General features: G+C 48.8%; 1 protein-coding gene across 4 annotated transcripts in view; it reads right to left on the bottom strand.

The window, feature by feature from the left end:
- Positions 1-2,818: 2,818 nt before the first annotated feature.
- Positions 2,819-24,546, bottom strand: part of LOC140409641 (uncharacterized) — a 133,062-nt gene continuing 111,334 nt past the window's right edge. Inside the window, exons 9-10 of one of the 4 annotated variants that reach the window (XM_072497972.1) lie at positions 19,233-19,356; positions 2,819-3,195 (exon numbers count right to left, since the gene is read on the bottom strand). In XM_072497972.1, the coding sequence (XP_072354073.1) occupies positions 3,144-3,195; positions 19,233-19,356 (176 nt within the window). In that variant the 3' untranslated portion in view covers positions 2,819-3,143. Of the gene's footprint in view, positions 3,196-13,143; positions 13,700-19,232; positions 19,357-24,546 lie in introns of those variants that run through there. The other 3 variants (XM_072497975.1, XM_072497974.1, XM_072497973.1) reach the window with 3 other exon arrangements.

Genomic DNA, 24,546 nt, shown 5'->3' with positions numbered 1-24,546 from the left:
CAGACATCCTCTACCCTCTCAAACAACCAGCTCATCCTAGATTTTGTGAGGTGCACCCTGTACACCACCTTCAGCTGTATCAGCCCCAACCTTGCACACACAGTCGAGGCATTCGCCCTCACACCACAGTCTCTCTTCCAGCGCCGCCACCACCACACTCACCGTATACTTCCCTGGGGTCATCGGGAGTGGGACCTTTGCCAGCACCCGCAATGCCAACCCCCTACAAGAGCCCGCCTCCACCTTTACCTACAGAGTCACCCCCTCCTCCTTGCTCCAGCCCTGCACCTCCTCCACATGCGCCATCCAATAATAACATCAGGTTTGGGAGGCCGAGCCCCCCCCCTCCCCCGTCCCCTTTGCAGTACCACCCTCCTAATCCTGGCCATCTTCCCCCACCAAATGAACGAGCAGATCAGCTTGTCCATCCCCCTGAAGAAGGACTTGGGTGAAAAGACTGGCAGACACTGGAATAAAAACAGGACTCGCGGCAAAACATTCATTTTAAATGAAAATGAAATGAAAATCGCGTATTGTCACGAGTAGGCTTCAATGAAGTTACTGTGAAAAGCCCCTAGTCGCCACATTCCGCCGCCTGTTCGGGGAGGCTGGTACCGGAATTGAACCAGGCTGCTGGCCTGCCTTGGTCTGCTTTCAAAGCCAGCGATTTAGCCCAGTGAGCTAAACTGCCTACGCCCGGCCCTCCAGCGACAGAGGCAGATTGCCCCATCTTGACAAATCGGCCTTCACCCTCCCTGCCAATCGAGTGAAATTAAACTTCCGAAGCCCTGCCCAATCCTGGGCCACCTGCACTCCCAAGTACCTAAAGTGGGTTGCTGCAAAGCGAAATGGCAGCCACCCCCAACCACCACTCCCACTCCTGGCGGAGAGACCATAAAACACTAATTTTTCCGTAAATTCAATTTATACAGGAGTAGAAGAAGGTCGATGCGGGCTGTGCGCAAGGGAACCAGTGAATCATGTCCACATGTTTTGGGCATGCCCGAAGAAGAGTTTGGGGAGGTCTTTGTAGGAATTATCCCGAAGGTGCTGGGGATGAAGGTGGCTCCGAGCCCGTGGGTGGCAATATTTGGAGTTTCAGAAGATCCGGGAGTGCACGTGGGGAGAGAGGCCTTTGCCTCCCTGATAGCCCAGAGGCAGATATTGTCAGGGTGGCGGTGTTCGGAGCCCCTTAAAGCAACCATGAGGCTGAGTGACTTGGCGGAGTTTCTGCACCTGGAAAAGATAAAGTTTGCGAGGCGCAGGTGAGGGGTTGTTCTTGAGGTGGAGGTTGTTCATCAGAAGTTCCCTCAATCAGCTTCGCTCCCTTGGGAGTAGCCAGGGCACCCTTGAGTGCGTTTGCACTCCAACTTTGCCAGGTCCTTCCAGGGGTCAAAGTTTCTGCTTCTGATCGACTACCACTCAAACTGGATGGATGTACACTGGGTGCCTTCCACACTTCACACATCACCATGGAGAAGCTATGCTGATCTTTCCGCGCCCACGGAGTTCCAGAGGTGCTTGTCATAAGTGAAGAATTTCAGGGGTTTATTTGCACTGATAGAAACATAGGAAATCGGAGCAGGAGGCCATTCGGCCCTTTGAGAATTCTCCGCCATTCATTTATGATCATGGCAACTCCATAGCCTGTTCCTGCCTTCTCCCATGTCCTTTGATCCCCTTCACCCAAGTGCTATATCTAACTGCTACATCTAAAACATACAATGTTTTGGCCTCAGCTACTTTCTGAGGTAGTCCACACCCGGGGTATCCCTCCCAACTTGGCTCACAGCTCCGGGAACCGTGCTTCTCCGTAAACATGTGCGGCTCCACAAGGCGGACCCGTTGTTGGAAAGGGTGCACCTGCTCCACGCAAACCCACAGTACACCTATGTGGCATTCCCCGACAGCCGCCAGGATACCGTCTCCCTCAGGGACTTGGCACCAGCAGGTTCCGCCCCCACACCACCCCCGTCGCCCCCCTCCCCTCCCCCGCAGCCTCCATCACCCCACCCTAGGACCGTCCGTCCTCCCCCTGCCCACCCCCGTTGATGAAGAGGATTTTGGCACGCTCCCAGAGTCAACTTCGACCACGACAGGACCAACATCGCCGGCTCCACTTCGTCGATCCCAGAGGACGATCAAGGCGCTGGACCGGCTGAACCTCTGACCGGCCCACCGGATGACCAGAGACATTTTCTTTTTCACTGTTCTGTAAATATTAAAGATTGCGAATTGTATATAGTTATCCACCACTCTCGCTGGACTCAATTTTAACAGGGGGTGAATGTGGCAAACCACTGTGTTCCTATATTAAGGGTTATACGGTAGAACCTGCACTACAGGTTCACCTGGGCCCCTGCATGCTAGCTCCACCCAGGAGCCGGGTTATAAATATGCATGGCCTTCAGCTCGCAGTCATTTCGTCAGCTGCTGTAGGAGGTCACACATCAGATACTAATAAAGCCTCAGTTTGAATTCAACTTCATCTCCAGCCAAATTGATCGTGCCTCACGTTAATAATCATAGAACATAGAACATTACAGCGCAGTACAGGCCCTTTGGCCCTCAGTGTTACGCCGACCTGTGAAACCACTCTAAAGCTCAACATTCTGAGAATGTGAAAAGTGCTGTAGAACAGGAAAAAGAGGAATAGGCTATCCAGCCCCTCAAAACTGTTCCCCCTTTGTTATCTTGTGGCTGATCTTAACTCCATCCAGCCACATTGGTTTCATATCCTTTCATACCCTTGCTCAGTAGAAGTCTATAAATGCATTTCTTTTTCATTATCCTACCTGGTACAATTGAAATGGCTTTTGGCTACATGTCACTGGGCTATTCTGATTCTCCTTTATTGTTTTCTTGAATGACAGTCGGTGTAAGCTGAAGATGTTCTATTGGTCTATATGGTATCGGTAAAGTTGTGACTCGTCTTAACATTTGAAAGGCACTGGAAAGTGAAGGAGTGCTTGTGTCATTGTACTGGAGGGTGTGTGTTTGAACATTGGTGGTGGGATAGAGCATGTGTGAGACGTGTTCTTAAGGTTATGTGGGATGACCTATGCTTATGTCATGGTATAGATGATGAGGTATACATGGTATACATTGCATGATGTCTTCTGCCATCTTGCACACTTGGCAATCTACTCTGTAGAAATCATGTTATTTAATCTAGCCAGCCGATTACAACTGCGCCTGCAAACAAAGAGACCATCATGATAAACACATTGTTCTTTGTTAATGGTTTTCACTGTGATAAATTTGATGGAAGTTAAACATTAAAATAATTATCATTTGGCTGTATTTCATGTTAGCTTGCTACCAAAATCATAGATTAGGATTGAACACCATAATGTGTTACTGGAGTGTGCTTAGTGGTAACATTTCCATCTCGGGAGGTCATATGTTCAAGGTCCACTTTGGATAGTCCCAGCGGTTGGAGCCTGGACGAGTCTCGTATCACTTGAGTTGACACCCAGTGGCCAACTTACATCTGATGGACTGACCAGTAATAACATTACTGCCTCTGAGTCAGGTGGGTTTGGTGTGGCCTCTATTTCAGACAGTGCCACCCTTGAATATTTGATTGGTGTCCAGTGGGCATACGTGTGCTTAATGTGGTGTCCAGTGACCATACGTGTGCCTAATGTATGTTGAAGCTCTCTACTTCCTCCATCATAAGGAAGGTGCCTAAGACAACCCCAGGATGTCTCAAAGTGCTGTACAGCCAATGAAGTACTTTTGAGGGGCCGTTACTGGTGTCACAAAGGTGGGGCTTCCAAATTGCAGACAAGTCCCCAAATGCACCAAGTGCGAATGACCTCAAGAAGGTTTATTTTCGTGTTTATTTTTTTCAGTGATGTTGTACTGAGGGACAAATATTGGTCATGACACCAGGAAGAATTTGCCTGATCTTCTAAATAGTGCCGTGGAATATTTTATCTCGGCCTGAGAGAAGGGGAAAGGTGCTCGGTTTAACATTGGTGTCTTTGTTTAACAATGGCACCTCTGACATTGCAGCACTCCTTCGGTAATGCATTGAAACATCAGCCTAGATTGTGTGCTCAGGCCTCAAGTGGAGCTTGAGCCTACAATCTTCTGATTCAGAGGCATCCGTGCTCCTCACTGAGGAGCAGCTACAGCTGATAAGGTGTGTGTGAGACTATCTAGTTTTGGTTGCAGACCGCCAAGAAGAAAGTACTCTGAAGATAACCGTGAGGAAGGCAACCATAAAATGTTTCAGCCTGTTTTCGATTCATTTCTGGGATGTGGGTGTTACAGGCTAGGTCAGCATTTTTAATGTCTATCCGAAATTGCCATTGAGGTGGTGAGTTGTCTTCTTGAACTGCTGCAATCCATGTGGTGTAGGCACACCCTCAGTGCTGTTAGGGAGGGTGTTCCAGGATTTTGACCCAACGACAGTGAAGGGACGGTGATGTGTTACCAAGTCAGGATGGTGAGTGGTTTGGAGGGTAACTTGCAGGTGACTTGCAGAATGCATCTTCTGCCTTTGTCCTTCTAGATGGTCAGGCTCCAGGGTTTGGAAAGTGCTGTCGAAGGAAACTTGGTGAGCTCTTACAGTGCATCTTGTAACTGTACACATGGCTGCCACTGTGCATGGAGGGAGTGAATGTTTGTGGAAGGGGCACCGATCAAGTGGGCTACTTTATCCTGGACGCTGTCGAGCTTCTTATATTATTGGAGCTGCGCTCATCGAGGCAAGTGGAGAGTATTCCATCACAAGCCTGACTTGTGCCTTGTAGATGGTGGATAGGCTTTGGGGGGTCAGGACGTGAGTTACTTGCCACAGAAGGCTGAGCCTCTTGTAGCCACAGTATTTATGTGGCACGGTGGTGCAGTGGTTAGCACTGCTGCCTCATGGCACCGAGGACCCAGGTTCAATCCCAGCCCCGGGTCACTGTCCATGAGGAATTTGCACATTCTCCATGTGTCTGCATGGGTCTCATCCCCACAACCCAAATGATGTGCATAATAGGTAGATTGGCTCTAAATTGCCCCTTAATTGGAAAAAAGAATTGGGTACTCTAAATTTATTCTTAAAAATGTATATGGCTGGTAGTTTCTGGTCAATGGTAACCCCCATGATAATGATAGTAGGGGATTCAGTGATGGTAATGTCATTGAATGTTGATGATCAATGATTACATGCTCTATTGTTGGAGATGGTTATTTACTTCAGCTATTTAGGGCAGCATGGTGGCACAGTGGCTAGCACAGCTGCCTCACAATGCCAGTGACCCAGGTTCGATTCCCGGCTTGGGTCACTGTGTGTGCGGAATTCTCCCCGTGTCTGCGTGGGTTTCCTCCGGGACCCACAGTCCAAAGATATCCAGGTTAGGTGGATTGGCCATGCTAAATTGTCACTTAGTGTCCAAAGGTGTGCAGGTTAGGTGGGGTTGTGGGGATAGGGTGGGGGATGGGCCGAGGTTGGGTGCTCTTTCAGAATCCCTCCTTTGTTTTTCTTTTGGTGACTATGTTATTAATTTTGTTCTTCCTCTGAAGTGGAAACGCTAAAAGCACAAGAGCTAGAACGTAGGAGCAGGAGTAGGCAATTTAGGATAGAATTCTTGGTGCAGAAGAGGCCATTCGGTCCATCGAGGCTACACTGGCCCGCCGAAAGAACACGACCCTACCCTATCCCTGTAACCCCATCTAACCGCTGGGCACTACGGGACAATTTAGCATGGCCAAATCCCCCAACCTGCACATCACTGGACTGTGTGAAGAAACTGGAGTAGCCGGAGGAAACCCACGCAGACACGGGGAGAATGTGCAAACTCCACACAGTGACCCAAGCCGGGAATCGAACCTGGGACCCTGGCGCTGAGGCAGCAGTGCTAACCACTGTGCCGCCGTTCAAGTCTGCTCTACTAGTCAACATAATCATGGCTGATCTGGCTGTGGTCTCAATTCCATCTTCCTGTGTGTGCCCCAAATCCATTGAGTCTCTTGCCCAACAAGAATCTGTCTCACTGAGCCTTGAATAAATTTAAAGACCCATCCTCCACTGCTCTCTGGGGAAGTAAATTCCACAATGACCCGCTGAGAGAAGATATTTCTCCTCATCTCTGACATAGAAGGTAGACCTCTAATTCTTAAACTATGTACTCCAGATGAGGCCTAACTAGTATATTTTACAAAATCAACATGAGTTCCTTACTTTCGTACTCAAAAAGTAAATTTTAAAATTAATTTAGAGTACCCAATTTTTTCCCCAATTAAGGGGCAATTTAGCGTGGCCAATCCACCTACCCTGCACATCTTTTGGTTGTGGGGGTGAGACCCACACAGACACGGGGAGAATGTGCAAACTTCACATGGAGCGACGCGGATCGGGATTCGAGCCCGGGTCCTCAGCGCTGTGACTTCCCTCAGCACCTTTGGAAGCAACTCACCCGTTCCTGGTATCTTATCAATTTTAAGTAAAGATAGCCTTTCTAACACCTTTTTCTTCTCAATTGTAAATTTTTTGAGTGTACCAGTTACAACCTCCTCTCACCTTGGCCTGGGTCGCATGTTCCTTCTTTGTAAAGATATAAAGTCCTTGTTTGATCCCTCTGCTGTGTTTCCTGTTTCCACGTGCTCACCCATTTTTTAAATCCCCCATCACCCTGACACTTTTTCTCACTACTTTATTATTTATATGATTATAGAAGACCTTGGAATTTCCTTTCATGTTAGCTGCCAGTCTCTTTTCACGCTCCCTCCTTGCTTTTCTTATTTGTTTTTTTACGTTCCCTCTGACCCTTCTAAATTCAGTCTGATTCTCCATTGTATTTTCTGCCTGACATCTGTTGTACACGCACTGTCTGTGTGGAGTCTGCATGTTCTCCCTGTGCCTGCGTGGGTTTCCTCCGAGTGCTCCGGTTTCCTCCCACAGTCCAAAGATGTGCAGGTTAGGTGGATTAGCTATGCTAGATTGCCCTTAGTGTCCAAAAACATTTAAGTGGGGTCGCTGGGTTGCGGGCATAGGGTGGAGGTATGGGTTTAGGTAGGATGCTCTTTCCAGGGACCGATGCAGACTCGATGGGCCGAGTGGCCTTCTTCTGCACTGTAAATTCTATGACATTATCTGCAGGTGGCCCATTGTTCAGCCACTTTCAGGTAACCTTTGATCCCAAATCGCTCAACACCGATGCATTTTCATCCCATTAATGTTGGCTTTCCGCTCTGCATTCTTCGATGCTCTTTTACATGGCCCACTAAAAGTTTATGATACAATAGTCAGTGTCCCCTAAATTCTTTCCCACTTTTGTTGGATCCACGTGTGCCAACTCATTCCCCAGAACCAGGGCCAACAATACCTGCCCTCTCATTGGACTGGAAACATGCTACTGCAGAAAATGATCTTGAACACACCCAGGAACTCTCGCCTCTCTTGCCCCTTTGCACTATTCCTATTACAGTCTGTATTTGGATAATTGAAGCCCTCCCATTATAATTACTCTAATTCTTGCATCTCTCTCTGTAATTTCTTTGTAAATTTGTTTCCCCACATCCCTTCCACTCGGTGGGCTATATACTGCACCGATCAATGTTATTGCACGTTTTTCATTCCTTATCTCGAGCCGGAGAGATTCCACCCTGGGCCCCTCTGAAACATTCTTTCTGCAGTTCTGCAAGTCCATCTTTAATCGACACTGCCACTCACAACCCCCTTCCCCACAAAAACCCTGAACTTTCTTCCTTTCTGATCTCTCCTAAACACCTTGTACCCAGGAATATTTAACATCCCGTCCTTTTTAAAAAAATAATCTTTATTGTCACAAGTAGGCTGACATTAACACTGCAATGAAGTTACTGTGAAAAGTCCCTAGTCGCCACATTCCAGCGCCTTTTTGGGTCCACAGAGGGAGAATTCAGAATGTCCAAATTACCTAATAGCACGTCTTTCAGGACTTGAGGAGGGGGGGGGAACCGGAGCACCCGGAGGAAACCCACGCAGACACGATGAGAACGTGCAGACTCCGCACAGACAGTGACCCAAGCCGGGGATCGAACTTGGGACTATGGCGCTGTGAAGCCATAGTTCTAACCACTATGCTACCGTGCTTTCTTTGAGCCAGATCTCTATTAAAGCAATATCATAATTGCATTTGTCGGACTTCTGGTGGCGGCCATGGTGTGAGTGGTCGCACACAGGGCAGCTCCTGCTCGAGGGCATAGAAAAGAGCTCTTTTTACCAGAAAACAGGAGAAACTTCGGAAAAGTGTAGCTGAAGGTCAGAGAAGTTCCCCTCGGGTGTGGCATATCTGATGCTTACCAAACCCGGCAGAAGAAGGTGAAGGACCTGTGGAGCAGCAGTTATTGGAAAGATGGCAGAGGGGGGAAGGGCCAGTGCAGGTTGGAAAGCCCCAGATGGAGCAGTCGATGGCTTTCATCAGGGAAGAGTTCCGTCAACAAAGGAAAGAGATGCAGGAGGGCCGATCGAAGGCCATTGAAGGGGTTGTGGCACCCCTGAATGGCTTGAAGGAAAGGGTCAAAAAGTGTTCAGAGGCACAGGAGTCGTAGATCCGTGAGATGGAGAGGATATCGGACCACAGCGATCGGGGGGTGACACTGGAGACGGATGTGGGTCTCTTAGGAGACTTTTGCAAGACATTGAGACAAAGGTTGAAGAATAAGAAAATAGTTTGAGAAGGCAGATTGTCGGCCAACCTGCCTAAAGGAGTGGAAGGCACACCACGCGGTACGTCCCGAGGATGTGGGCAGTGTTGGTGGCAGAGGGGGTGCTGGTTAAGGCCCAAGAAGTGGGTAGAGCGCACAGGTCTCTGAGGCAGAATCCAAGAGCTGGGGAACTGCCACAGGTGGTGATCGTGAGACTCCACAAGTTCGTAGAAAAAGAGAAGATCCTGCAGTGGGCCAGGGAGAAGCGGAACTGTGAATGGGAGGGGGACAGGATACGAATATACCAGGACATTGGAGCCGAGGGCCATTGCCTGGGGCTCTATTGCTAGCGTGAACAGCAGCGGCTATATTGGGCACCCCTGCCTTGTTCCCCTGTGTAATCCAAGACTTTGTGAGCTCATATCGTTGGTGCTCACCACCGGGGCCACATACAACAGGCGCACCCACGCCACAAACCCGAAACTTCCCAGGACCTCGTTCAGGTACCGCCACTCCGCCAGATTGAATGCCTTCTCCCCGTCCATGGACACCACTGCCTCCGGTACCTGCAGAAAAACGGCGTGCCGGATTTAACAGGGCCAAGATGGTGCTGTATCGACGGCAGATCAGGTTCAGGGTGCTCGACCCAGTGGGTGACCTACGAAGGCTGGAAGTATTTGAAACCCCAGAGGGGGCTTCATTGAAGAGAACAAACTGGGGGAGAACTGAACTCTAGTGGGACACGGAGGAGGCGGCACTGAGGGAAGGTGTATATGATTATTTCAGAGTTCATGTAGGTGGGGAAGATGTCAAAGGGGTATGAAGTCGGGAAAGGCCCTGGGGCCAGTTGGTTAACCGGCAGAATTTTATAAGAAGTTTGTGACGGAACTGGCACCGCACCTGTTGGGGTCGTTTAGTGAGGCGCTGGAGAAGGGGGAGCTGCCGGAGACGAGGACGCAGGCGACAATCACATTAATACCAAAGAAATGAAGGGGAAGGACCCGTTAAAATGTGGGTCGCAAAGGCCCATATCACTGTTGAATACGGATGTAAAAGTGCTGGCTAATTTGGTGGCGCTAACTCTCCAGTAATAGAAGGCAACTGTTAAGTGTGATATTGACCCCCATTGAGAGGCAGGTACCGGAGGCAGTGGTGTCCATGGACGGGGAGAAGGCATTCAATCTGGTGGAGTGGCGGTACCTGAACGAGGTCCTGGGAAGTTTCGGGTTTGTGGCGTGGGTGCGCCTGTTGTATGTGGCCCCGGTGGTGAGCACCAACGATATGAGCTCACAAAGTCTCGGATTACACAGGGGAACAAGGCAGGGGTGCCCAATATAGCCGCTGCTGTTCACGCTAGCAATAGAGCCCCTGGCAATGGCCCTCAGGGGGTTGGCAGAGTGGCAAGGGATTACGAGGGAGAGTAGGGAGCATCGGGTGTTACTATGTGCAGACGACCTGTTACTGTACATGTCAGACCCGCTGGAGAGCATGGGGAGTATTATGGGCCTGTTCGAGGGGTTTGGGGCCTTCTCCGGATACAACTTGAAAAGTGAAGTGTTCGTGGAGAACGAGTTGAGTCGGAGAGCCAACCTAGGGGGCAGTCATTCAGGTAGCCGGAGACAGGTTCAGATATCTGGGGATCCAGGTAGTGGGAGAGTGGGCGACGCTGCATAAATGGAATTTACCAAAGCTGGTGGAAGAGGTTAGGGAGGATTTTAAGAGGTGGGACTCACTGCACCTGACTCTGGCAGGGAGGGTCCAGGTGGTGAAGATTAATGTCCTGCCAAGGTTCCTATTCGTATTCCGGGTGCTTCCGATTTTTATGCCAAAGGCCTTTTTCTGGAAGGTGTATATGATTATTTCAGAGTTCGTGTAGGCGGGGGAAGATGCCTTGTTACAGAGGCGGAGACAGAAGGGGGAGTGTTGCCATTGACAAACTTGTTACATTATTATTGGGCAGCAAATGTGGAGACTGTGAGTGGGAGGGAGAGGGGGCAGAATGGGTGAGGATGAGGAAGAATCATGCAGAGGGTTCAGCCTGAGGACTATGGTGATGCTGCCACAGGCGTCGAGATATACAGAGAGCCCAGTGGTGCAGTCCACAGTGAAGGTGTGGAACCAGCTGAGGAGACATTTTAGGATAGAAGGGATATCGGCGTTAACGCCATTATGCGTAAACCAGGGTTTTGAGCCGGGGGGCGGGGACAGACGGTATGTACAGGAAGTGGAGGGACGTGGAGCTAGTGAGGGTGAGGGATCTGTACCTGGAAGAGAGGTTTGCTAGTATAGAGGAACGTGAGGATGCAAGTTTAGATATTTACAGGTAAGGTTTGGAAAGAGTTCCTCAAGCTACCAAAATGTGCCCTACTGGAGCGGCTGCTGCTCCCAGATGTGGAAGAGGAGGGCAGGGTGGGTGGTGAAGATTAAGGAGTAGAGGGAGGGGGAGCTGGGAGGGGAGATAAACTGGGGAGTATGGAGTGAAGCGCTATGAAGGGTAAACGCAACCTCCTCGTGTGCGCGGATGAGCCCGATACAGGTGAAGGTGGTACACAGGGTACATGACTCGGGTGAGGATGAGTGGGTTCTTCCAGGGAGTGGCAGACGAGTGCGAGAAGTGTGGGCGGGGACCAGCGAACTACGTCCATATGTTTTGGGGCTGTGAGAAGCTGGAGAGATTCTGGGCGGGAGTGTTCGCGACACTGACAAAGATTGTGGGGGAGGAGGTCAGGCCGGACTCGATGGTGGAGATATTCGGGATATCAGATATCAGAGCTGATGGAGGCAGGTCGATGTTGTGGTCTTCGCCTCTCTGATTGTCAGGCGAAGGGTCTTATTGGAATGGCGGTTGGCAATGCCGCGGGGGGTGGGGGCCTGGCTTGTATGACTTTCTCCATCGAGGCAAGGTGGGGGCTGCTGGTGACCATAGAACATAGAACATACAGTGCAGAAGGAGGCCATTCGGCCCATCGAGTCTGCACCAACCCACTTAAGCCCTCACTTCCACCCCATCCCCGTAACCCAATAACCCCTCCTAACCTTTTTGGGCACGAAGAGCAATTTACCTTGGCCTATCCACCTAACCTGGACATCTTTGGACTGTGGGAGGAAACCGGAGCACCCGGAGGAAACCCACGCAGACACATGGAGAACGTGCAGACTCCGCACAGATAGTGACCCAGTGGGGAATCGAACCTGGTGCTGTGAAGCCACAGTGCTAGCCCCTTGTGCTAGCGTGCTGCCCATGTTTGAGGAGTTGTTCGTCGTTCGGGGGGGGGGGGTTGAAAATGGGGGGAAATCTGTAGAAACTGTAAAATTGTGTGATGAGAGCACATTCCCTGGGTTGTTCTCGTTTTGTAACTGTTTGAATAAGTTTGGAATAATAATATACATTAAAAAAAATATGTCAACCTTTGCCTGTAGTTCCATCAGTCTTATTAAGGGCGTTCCTTGCATTCACATACATGCACATTACCCCTGATTCAGGCTTTTTTACTTTCTCCCTCACTTTGGCCCTATCATTGGACTTAGTTTTGCCAAGGGGTTCCAAAACTGTGGTCGGTGGAACCCAGGGGTCCGTGATAAGATAGGCTGTTGTCCAATCTCTGGACGAGCGTGGACAGAGGAGAGATGAGGAGGAGAGCGGGCCTCGAAACAGAAATCGAAATGGGTGGTGGAGCATGGTGGGGGGTCCAGGGTGGGTCTTGGGAGGAGATAGAGGGGTGTCCAGCACGGGCCTGGTATAGTAAAATATAACTCACCTGTCACTCACCAATCATTTTCTTTGCGCTAAGTCCTGAAAGGCCTATACTTACCATCCAATCAACTTAAGCCACATCACTATTAGATTTATATCTGTAAGCTCCTGTCTCTCTCTCTCTCCCTCTATATATATATATATATATATATATGTGTGTGTGTGTGTATATATCTGTCTCTATCTCTATCTCTATCTCTCTCTATCTCGCTCCCTGACTATCTCTATCTCTCTCTCTCTCTATTTATCTCTTTCTCTCTGTCTCTCTCTGCTGCTTCCCCTGTTGCAAAGTAAGAGCCAGCTCCTGGAGGCTGAGGAAAGGTAGAAAATGAAAGGATCAACTCCTTCCTCTCTTCACCAAACTCCCTCACTCACCAAACTCCAACTTAAACACTCTAGTCCCTACAAAGCAGCCCTCCAGTGAGATGAGGCAGAACTGAAGAAGGTCTATTTCTCTGCTCCCTGATTCAAGCTTCTGAAAACCAGCTTACGCCAGTTATGCAATGAAATAGCTGCTCACATAGCCTGCATGCCCCTGTTTAAAGCTGGAACAAACTCCCACTGTTTAAAGCTGGAACAAACTCCCAACCCAAAGAGCAACTTGCGGTCAATTGATAAATTGAAGAAAAGACTAGACTTTGGACAGAAACGAACCTATAAATTAATTTAACCCTTATATCTCCCTCCCGTCATGAATAACACCCTCACATTGATTCTCTAACCTCTGCACCTGGCTTATATCACCTGTTCTCTCACACACATATCCAATTTCCCTTTATTTGTTTCCGAGGAACATTCATACACGTCAGCGTAACAAAAGGTAGAACAGTTGCCACTGGATGTTCGTCAGGTACGTTTGCATACTTTGGTACCCATTTCAATGCTGGTGGCAAAGTGAAGATCTTCTAATGTGCTATAGAGCAGGTGAACATTGGTATGGTCAGGCAGCATTAAATGGCCCTTGAGTATTGGTCGGATTAAGTGGTACGTTTGTGTTTGGATTGGTGATACTGGTATGCTGTTGTGTGTTCATGTTCACCCAAGTAGAATTGTTAAGCCTTAGGGTAGAGAGTCGAATGGCCTATGATTGTGTGGCAATCGGTGGGTTTGTCTACAGAAGATTAGTAAAGATTGGTAGAGTGTATTGGATGGCATGAGAGCATTGGTAAAGTGGGAAAGGCATCAGAGCCACACTACTTCAAATTTATCGCTGATCCTTTGGCTGGTTTCTTCAATTGTTCTGTACGATTTTAATTATCTGTGGCCTACTCGATGAAAATCATTTAGCTTGTTCTCTCCAGCCTATTGCAACTGTAACTGCGAACAAAAAAAGAACAGAAGGTTAAAAGAAATGACTTTCTAAACATTTACCCATTCTGGACGACGTTTGCTTTCATGCTTATCCAGGAGAAGGATTTCGGTGTTGGAAAATGGAGCACCTCGATGACCAGAATTGGAGGAAAACCTCCACGACGCCAATGCAAGTTTGCCTGGAATCCAGCCCTCTGCAATGCGGACCGTGCGTGATACCTTGCTGCATCTCACACCAGATATTTTTTAAATTAATTAACGTAAACTATGAGGTTACTAGGTTCCTTCGCTGTCGCTGGGGCAACATCCTGGAACGCCCTCCCGAACAGCACAGTGGGTGTACCTACACCTCAAGGACTGCAGCGGTTCAAGAAGGCAGCTCACCACCACCTTCTGAAGGGCAGCCATAGATGGGGAATAAATGCTGGCCTGACCAGCGACATCCACATCCCATAAATGAATTTTAAAAAGTTACTGGGCAGCATTCAGAATGATTATTGTGGAGCTATAGATCGGGGTAAAATGGGCAAACTTGAATGTACAGCAGCTTTTATGTTTTTCAAAGGGCTTTTGAAGTGTAGTCAGTGTGGTGACGTATTAAATGTAGCAACCAGTTTACACACACAGCAAGCCCATGAACGGCAATGTTTTGGTGATTTGAATGTGGGATATGTTAGACAGGATTTTGAACAAAGCCTTCTGATGTTCTTCGATAGTGCCATGGAATCCTTTGCTTCCGTCGGAGGGGGCAGTTTAACATCTCGACCTGAAAATTGCCACCTCCCGCAGTGCAGCGTTCCTTCATTCCGGCTCTGGATTCCCATCCTGGATTTTGTGCTCATGCTTCGGAGTGGGACATGAACCTTCTAACTCGAGGCTGGCAGTGACTGAATTTGGACACTTTAATACAAATTGCACACCTGTCGTGCTGTTCGGGATAGTAGAGGGGTGGTGGGAAGAAGAGCGGGGTGGAGCAGTTGGACAACTTGACAATTATTCCTGAGATGGAAATTAGTATATAGACATAGAATTTACAGTGCAGAAGAGGCTATTCGGCCCATCGAGTCTACACCAGCCCATAGAAAGATTATCCTACCTAAGCCCACACCTCCACCCTATCCCCGCAACCCAACAACCCCATCTAACCTTTTTGGACATTAAGGGCAATTTAGCATAGCCAATCCACCTGATCTGCACAACTTTGGACTGTGGGAGGAAACCGGAGCACTCGGAGGAAACCCACGCAGACACGGGGAGAAGATGCAGACTCCGCACAGACAACGACCCAAGCCGGGAATCGAACCTCGGACCCTGGAGCTGTGAAGCAACGGTGCTAACCAATGTGCTACCTTGCCGCCCACCATCTGATATTGTAGAATAAAAGCAAAATTCTGCAGATGCTGGAGATCTGAAATAAAAACAGAAAATACTGGGAAAACCCAGCAGGTCTGGCAGCATCGGGGGAGAGAGAAACAAAGTTAACGTTTCGTCCAAAGATGTGCAGGTTGGGTGGATTGGCCATGCTAAATTGCCCTTAGTGTCCAAAATTGCCCTTAGTGTTGAGTGGGGTCCCTGGGTTATGGGGATAGGGTGGAGGTGTGGGCTTGGGTAGGGTGCTCTTTCCAAGAGCTGGTGCAGGCTCGATGGGCTGAATGGCCTCCTTCTGCACTGTGAATTCTATGAATCCAATACGACTCTTCTTTGGAACTGAAGGGAGGCAGAAATGTGTCGGGTTCTATGCCATTGAAAAAGCAGAAGGGGGTCAGGAATAGGTTAAAGGGCAGGGGAGATTAAATGGCAAAGATGTCATGGAACAAAAGGCAGAAAGAGTGGGAATGATAGTAGTAAAGGGAGAAAACAATGGTTCAGAGGACTGATTCACCTGAGGAAGGAGCAGTGCTCCGAAAGCTAGTGATTTGAAACAAACCTGTTGGACTTTAACCTGGTGTTGTAAGACTTCTTACTGTATCCACACACACTGATTGTTTTCCACCAATTCTTACAGCACGTTCGATAATATTAGCATTGTATAAGGAACTTCCATTTGTAGAGTGCCTTTTGTGATTTTAAGTTGTCTTCAACCAACAAAATACCGTTGAAACATCTTACTGCTGTCATGTTAGAAAACCCTGGCAGACAATTTAAACATGGCAAACTTTCACAAGTGGCTTCAGGCTGACAGATGGTGTGTTTCTTTGTCATGGTTATGCAATACACATTGGCAGGTCAGTGGAGAAAACTCCCTGGGCTTCTTTGAATGAATATTAATCTTTCAAATTAGAATTTAGAGGTGGTAGGAGGTTGAGCATGCGGCTGAAGATTAGCGAAAGGGCAGGTGGTGAAATTCGACACTGATGAAAATAAAGTGCTGTGCTGATTGGAATCGGCCATGGGAGAGTTTGGGAAGCATTCTCCTGGCGTAGGCAAGGAATGAAGCAACTGGAAAAAAATGTTAACAGCCCTCAAGTCCACAACAGTGTCAAGGTAAGCACAGTTGGCTGGCATCCTCGCCCTGCCTCGAAAGAGGAAGGCAGAGGCAAAGCTGCCACTGACAACGTAGCTGCCAATAAAGTGACTCTGGATGAAGCATCAGCAGATAATACCTTCAGGCAGAGAACAAATGACATGACATTATTGTCACTCCAGCTGTATCCATGCCAAAAGCTACCTGGGAGAGTACAACACTGAAATTCTGATCATCAATACTGTGCTAATTCACTTGCCATTGCCCCTAGATTTCTCCAATGCCTTTAAGAATGTCTGGCACAAAGTTAGAACGGAGTAAGTTCGTGTTAAGGGGTTCGGCTCAGGGGTTCACCAGGCGGTGGCAACCGTTCGTCGACTACCTCACAGAAAGATAGAGGGAATGGAAAAGAAGTAGGCAACAGCAGCAACCCAGGGGGGAGGGGGAGGGGGGGAAGGGGGGGGGGAGGAATCGAACGGACTCTCAGAGATGTTATTGTATATGTATAATATGTATAGGTAGTTGTTATAGGTAATTGTATATTGGATTGTTGGATTGTATTTTTGGAGAGTATTTATTTTGGACAAGGCAGTTGCCATTCAGTTTTGTTTTTGTTTATATATTATTAATTTACTTGTTTAAAACTGGCCACTGTTACTTATATTGCTTTACTGTTGTGTAAAAGAAACACTACGTACTGTTATGTTTGGCCAAAAATCTTGAATAAAATATATTTTTTTAAAAAAAAGAATGTCTGGCACTCTGCACTGCTGAACAATAGACAGACTGCTTTTAAACTACAAAAAGCAGCTGGTCAGACTGTCATGCCAGATCTAATGGCGGAGATGCTTTAAGAAACATTCCGTGCCAGCTAGAATATTAATCGCTTCACTGACACAGATATTGGGCGGGATTCTCCGTTTCTGAGACTAAATGTTGCTGCCAACGCAGAATTTATGGACTTTTATGACAGAAAAAACGGTTGCGCACCTGGACAGAGTCTGCTATCGTTGAGGGACGAGCACCGGTGCCGCGTGGGACACATTGGATTCCAATGAAAAACGTTGCGGGATTCGCCGGGTTCGTGATCGACACTCGGGAGGCTGACCAGCTGCAGTCGCACATACATTACACTCCCCGCACACACTCATCCCAGCCATCAAGATGGCACTGGTTGTGCTGGAGTGCGCCCATACAGCTGATGGGTCAGCTGGGGTCAGAGGGCACCCAGGGGGGTGCCCTGGGGGGGTGGGGTGGGGACGGGGGGATGGACCCATACGACCCGTGGCACTAAGTTCACAGTGGGCTGTTAGCGGTGTGCGCAGCTGCATGGCTGCCTTGCCGGCTGCGGCAATGGTGTTCCGTGCCCGTCCACCCCGACCCCACAGCCCACCTCCTGGCCACCCTCCCACTACTCCCCCCCGGCCCTGGCAATAGTCCCCCGGTCAGTGGCACAACTATCAGCAAACTATGGCAATGTTGGACACCTCTCCCTCAGCAGCCACCACGCCGCTTTCACCATTTTTAAAAGCACACGGGAAGCATGACATCGGAAACTCAGCCCATTGGGGCCGGGGTGCAGAGTCACCCGCCTCGCCTCCACCGTGTCCAAGAGGGTCTCCAGCTCGGCTGGTAAACCTCGGGGCTGCTGTCCTCGCTGCCATCTTGTTGGCTGGGATGGTGTGTGTGGGGAGTGCAGTGTGTATAGACGGCTGCAGCCTGCCAGCCGAGTGCCAATCGCGGAACCGGGTAATCCGGCGGCGTTTCTCATTCGAATCGATTGTGTTCCACGTGGTGCCAGTGCGAGCCCCTTAACAGTATGAGAATCGGTCCAGGTGCAGCGCCGGCTTGGCTGTCGTGAAGGGCCACAAATTCTGATTGGTGTCGACACAGTCTCAGAAACGGAGAATCCAGCCCGTGTGGTTTGATATGTTCTGCCACTCTCTGGGATGTCTATATCACATTGGCACTGAAAGGGCAATATCTCTTTACATGTGGTATCCTCATGAATAGAATCGCTACAGTGCAGAAGGAGGCCATTTGGCCCATCGAGTCTGCACCAACCCTTCGAATGAGCACTCTGCCCATGTCCACCCCACCCTATCCCCATTACGCCGAAACCTAACCTGCACATCCCATGGCACTAAGGGTCAATTTAGCCTGGCCGATCCACCTAACCTGCACATCTTTGGGCTGCGGGAGGAAACCGGGGCACCCGGAGGAAAGCCACGCAGACACGGGGAGAAAGTGCAGAGTGCACACAGACAGTCACCCGAGGCCGGAATTGAACCCGGGTCCCCAGCGCTGTGAGGCAGCAGTGCTGACCACTGTGCCACCCCTCATGAGTGCAAGACGGAAAGCTTTGACCAAATAATGTCTCCCTTTTTCAACAATACTCAAGTTCTGTACAACCAAATGACTCTCAGGCGATTGGAAGACTTTTCAAAGACCACCCAGTGTCAAAAAGGCTAGAGAATCATCCATTGGGAATGGAGTTATAAAATCCTCAGTGAACAAACCTCGTGATGCAGGGGTTGACTGGTAAATGTACAGACACTAAAGAACCAGAGTTCTGGTTGGCCTTTGGACAGATGAAGATGCTAAAGGTGGTGATTTCAACAGATGGGAAGTTGGAATTCACAGAGTTGAATTTTTTGAGAGGGCGTTGAACACTCTGTGAAGCTTAAGAGCTCTGGAGGCGGCAGGCTCCCGGTGAGGGGACAGGAGGCCCAGGTCAGGGTGTCAAACCGCAGCAACATCAAAAACACCAGTACCATAGATTGGGAAGTGAAAACCCCAAGGGGGAATAGTCATAAATCAAAAGCGAAACCAGAGTGGGCAGTTGGGGCAAATAGGTTGGCAAGTACAGAATTGAGAAGTTGCCACATGAAGACGGGACAAACAGAAAAGGCAAGAGATGTGCTGAGTATAATTCCGGGTGTCTTATTGTGGTAGGTTGGGTATCTTTGCAAGTGAATGCCATTGGAAACCATCAGCCACCAGCTCAGTTTAACAAAGAAATGCAGAGCTCACTGTACTTACAACAATCTGTCGATGGACGGTCGAAACACCTACCTGTACTCCTGTTGGCGTGGCATGCGCATGTAAGGGTCACACGGATTAGCGACGACACCAGGATAATGACAGAATCGGCTGTCGACCTTTTGAGAAGGGAAACCAGACAATTGGCTTACTTGTGCTGAGAAGGAAAAAGACCAGATACGGGGCTTAAAATCCAGGAATCATTTAACCCCTTGAGCCTTTTCCACCATTTAATTGGATCATGGCTGATCTTAAGGCTAGTGGGTACTTTGTTCAATATCTCCTAATACCCCGTGCCTACCAAACCTTGGGTGGGATTCTCCCATCGGGCGGCTAAATGCCGACAGGGGCGTAAAGACTGGAGTGTTTTACTCCGGTGTCGGCGCCCGTTCCGAGACCTGATTCTCCGGGCCACAGTGGGGTAGCACGGGGTCCGCGCATGCGCAGTTGGGCCAGCGGCAATTAGCGCATGTGCAGTGGCCTTCTTCCCCGCGCCGGCCCCGACAGCAAATGGCGCAGGGCTACAGGAGCCGCGCAGAGGAAAGGAGACCCCCCCGACAGAGAGGCCGGCTCGCCGATTGCTGGGCCCCGATCGTGGGCTAGGCCACCACGGAGGCCCCCCCCCCCCCCGCTCTCCCCACAGGCCGCCCCCGGACCCTTCAACGCCGAGGTCCCGCTGGCTCAGAGGATGTTAGAACGGCGCCGTCGGGACTCGGCTTTTTGTTGACGGCCGCTCAGCCCATCCGGGCCGGAGAATCGGCGCGCCGGCCTGGGCCGGAAAGTCTGCGCATACCCCGACCGGCGCTGCGCCGACCACGCTGGCCCCAGTGGCGCCAATTCTCCGCTCTGTGGAGAATCGGGTCCGGCATCGGGGCGGCGTGGCGCGATTCGCACTGCCCGCCGGCGATGTTCCGACCCGGTGGGGGGTCGGAGAATTCTGCCCCTTATTCCTCACAATCTTGAATATTCAATTGACCACCCCCCCCAACATCCAAAGCTTTTTGGTGGAGGGTTGAGAGTCTAGGGAATTTCCTGCCCAGTGAAGCAGTTGAGGCTCCTTCATTAAATGTTTTCAAGATAAAGATAGATAGTTTTTTGAAGAATAAAGGGATTCGGGGATATGGTGTTTGGGCCGGAAAGTGGAGCTGAGTCCACAAAAGATCAGCTATGATCTCATTGAATGGTGGAGCAGGCTCGAGGGGCCAGATGGCCTACTCCTGCTCCTAGTTCTTATGTTCTTACTGTCTGCCTTCAGGCTCATCGGAAGGATTTACAGACTGATAATCAACCTATTTTGCCATGGTATGAACGCACACTCCTTAGTCATCAAGTCCTGAAATGGGAAATCACTTTTGGCCCAGAAATAGGGATGTTACCACTGCGCCTGAAGACCCTAACTTTTTAATGTTATGGTCTTTTATTCTGAGCTTAGAGGGTAGATAGAAACGATTTCCTGTCAATTCCTACAAATATCGGAAACAGTATTTAGATCACCCCTCAATGCCCTATACAAGTGAATACAAGTCTTGTCTGTGGAACTGTCGTCATAATTTAATCCATTAATTATGGTCATATGCTTTAATGTTGTGCATATGATATGTGTACACTCAATTTATTCCATTCTGAATCACTCCCATTTCTACCACTACCAGTGCCTTAGCGAAAGGGCAAGACTGTTTCCAACACAAGTTTGAAGGATTAAAATCTACAGTTGGAAAGGATGGGAAACCTCGCGGATCTCATTTTACACTTTACTAAAATCCTGGTGTTAACTCGTACCTTCCTGACCTACCAGCAAAGATAGCAGATCACCAAATGCCAACTCCCAACAACGCTGCTCCTCCAGCTCCCTGTCTGGGAAAGTGGGGGGCTGATGGGCTGGGGAGTTGACTGAGACGTACAAGGTTGGATTAAGAATCCACCACATCTGCTATTGCCCATATTACTGAATCTGGCTCCCACAAGCTCCACAAAATCCTCTAATCTTGAAGCACAGAAGGAGACCATTCAGCCCATCAGCAGGGGCAGGCAGTGGCAGAGTGGTATTGTCATTGGACCAGTAATCCAGAAACTCAGAGTTATGCTCTGGGGACCCAGGTTCGAATCCCACCATGGCAGATAGTGAAATCTGAATTAATTTTAAAAATCTGGAATTAAAAGGCGAAAGGTGACACACGAAACCATTGTCGATTGTCGTAAAAGCCCGCCTGGTTCTCTAATGTCCTTTAGGGGAGCAAATATGTTGTCCTTTCCTGGTCTGGCCTGCATGTGATTCCAGACACACAGCAATGCAGTTGACTCTAAAATGTCCTCAGGGATGGGCAATAAATGCTGGTGTAGCCAGCAACGCCCTCACCCCGGGAACGAATAAAAAGAAAATCATACCTGTGGCAGTTCTGTGAAAGAGCTTTCCAATTTGTCACACTCCCTTCAATCAAATGTTCATCCAATTTCTTTTAGAAAGTTATTCAGCCGGCTTCCATTCCCCTTTCAGGCACAGTGTGTCCCAAGATCATAGCTCGCTGCATGAACCCTTTTCTCTTCATTTCACCTCATTTTCTGTCATTCACATAATGTCTGTGTCCTCCAGTTATTCATCCTTTTGCTGTGGAAGCAATTTCTGCTTCTTGTCTCTATCAAAATCCTTCATATTTTTGAACATTTCTCTCAAAACATGTAACGGGAGACTTCCGGTGACAACCATGGAGAAGGTGATGTCGGACCCCAGCGATCGAGTGGTGGCATTGGAGGCGGAGGCGGGACTCTTGGGAGACCTTTGCAAGACGTTGAGAGCAAAGGTGGAGGAGCAGGAAAACAGGTCGAGAAGGCAGAACATGCGCATCATCGGCCTGTCTGAAGGATTGCCACGCGGTACATCTCGAGGACGCTGGCGGGGCTGGAGGGGGTGCTGGACAAGGCCCCTGAGGTGGACGGAGTGCACAGGTCTTTGAGGCAGAAGCCAAGAGCAGGGGTGCTGCCGCGGGCAGTGATTGTGAGACTCCACTAGTTTGTGGAAAAGGAAAAGATCCTGCAGTGGGCCAGGGAGAAGCGGAACTGTGAATGGGAGGGGGACAAGGTACGAATATACCAGGACATAAAAAAAACAGGTCCTCAAAGGTCATAATCTCCGGATTACTGCCCGAGCCACGTGCAAATTGGCATAGGGAGGCAAGAATAAGGGAAGTTAACACGTGGCTGAAAGAGTGGTGTGGGAATGAGGGGTTCCTTTTCATGGGACACTGGCATCAGTTTTGGGACAGGGGGGACCTATACCGTTGGGATGGTCTCCACCTGAACCAAGCTGGGACCAGTGTTCTGGCGAAAAGAATAAATAGGGTGGTCAATAGGACTTTAAACTAAAGATTGGGGGGGAAGGGAAAGTCAGGGAACCAAGAGGTGAAGTAATCAGTGGGAAGCGTAGCTGCTTAGGAATACAAAAAAACACGAAAAGACAAAACTCAGGAGAGGTTACAATAGTCCCCATCCCACAAAATATGACACAGTGTATGGAAAGGCTCAGTAAACCACGGTCCACCACACTAAGAAAACAAAAAGGGACGGTCAATAGAGAATTAAAGGTGCTATATTTAAATGCGCACAGTGTACGGAACAAGGTAGATGAGCTTGTGGCCCAGATTGTGACTGGCAGGTATGATGTGGTAGGCATCACAGAGACATGGTTGCAGGGGGTTCAGGACTGGCATTTAAACATCCAGGGATTCACACCCTATCGAAAAGACAGGGAGGTGAGCAGAGGGGGCGGGGTTGCCTTGTTAATTAGGAATGAAATTAAATCAATAGCACTAAACGACATAGGGTCAGATGATGTGGAGTCTGTGTGGGTAGAGTTGAGGAACCACAAAGGCAAAAAAACCATAATGGGAGTTATGTACAGGCCTCCTAACAGTGGTCAGGACCGGGGGCACAAAATGCACCACGAAATAGAAAGTGCATGTCAGAAAGGCAAGATCACAGTGATCATGGGGGACTTCAATATGCAGGTGGACTGGGTAAATAATGCTGCCAGTGGACCTAAGGAAAGGGAATTCATTGAATGTTTGCAGGAGGGCTTTTTGGAACAGCTTGTGATGGAGCCCACGAGGGAACAGGCCATTCTGGACTTAGTGTTATGTAATGAGCCAGACTTAATTAAAGATCTTAAAGTAAGGGAGCACTTAGGAGGCAGTGATCATAATATGGTAGAATTCAATCTCCAATTTGAAAGAAAGAAGGTAGAATCAGATGTAAAGGTGTTACAGTTAAATAAAGGTAACTACAGGGGCATGAGGGAGGAACTGACAAAAATCGACTGGGAGCAGACCCCAGTGGGAAAGACAGTAGAACAGCAATGGCAGGAGTTTCTGGGATTAATTGAGGACACAGTACAGAGGTTCATCCCAAAGAAAAGAAAGGTTATCAGAGGGGGGATTAGGCAGCCATGGCTGACAAAGGAAGTTAGGGAATGCATCAAAGCAAAAGAGAAAGCCTATGATGTGGCAAAGAGTAGTGGGAAGTCAGAAGATTGGGAAGGCTACAAAAACAAACAGAGGATAACAAAGAGAGAAATAAGGAAAGAGAGGATCAATTATGAAGGTAGGCTAGCCACCTTCATTAGGAATGATAGTAAAAGTTTCTTTAAATACATTAAAAACAAACGGGAGGCAAAAGTAGACATTGGGCCGCTCCAAAATGACGCTGGTAATCGAGTGATGGGAGACAAGGAAATAGCTGAGGAACTAAATAAGTACTTTGCGTCAGTCTTCACAGTAGAAATCATGAGTAATATCCCAACAATTCCGGAGAGTCAGGGGGCAGTGTTGAATATGGTAGCCATCACAAAGGAGAAAGTGCTAGAGAAACTAAGAGGTCTAAAAATTGATAAATCTCCGGGCCCAGATGGACTACATCCTAGAGTTCTAAAGGAGATAGCTGAAGAAATAGTGGAGGCGTTAGTTATGATCTTTCAAAAGTCACTGGAGTCAGGGAAAGTCCCAGAGGATTGGAAAATCGCTGTTGTAACCCCCCTGTTCAAGAAGGGAACAAGGAAAAAGATGGAAAATTTTAGGCCAATTAGCCTAACCTCGGTTGTTGGCAAGATTCTAGAATCCATTGTTAAGGATGAGATTTCTAAATTCTTGGAAGTGCAGGGTCAGATTAGGACAAGTCAGCATGGATTTAGTAAGGGGAGGTCGTGCCTGACAAACCTGTTAGAGTTCTTTGAAGAAATAACAAATAGGTTAGACCAAGGAGAGCCAATGGATGTTATCTATCTTGACTTCCAAAAGGCCTTTGATAAGGTGCCTCACGGGAGACTGCTGAGTAAAATAAGGGCCCATGGTATTCGAGG

The sequence above is a fragment of the Scyliorhinus torazame genome, chromosome 3 (assembly GCF_047496885.1).
Source record: "Scyliorhinus torazame isolate Kashiwa2021f chromosome 3, sScyTor2.1, whole genome shotgun sequence".
Lineage (NCBI taxonomy): Eukaryota > Metazoa > Chordata > Chondrichthyes > Carcharhiniformes > Scyliorhinidae > Scyliorhinus > Scyliorhinus torazame.
Note: the sequence above shows the minus strand (reverse complement) of the source record. Positions and strands in the feature narration are given on the sequence as shown.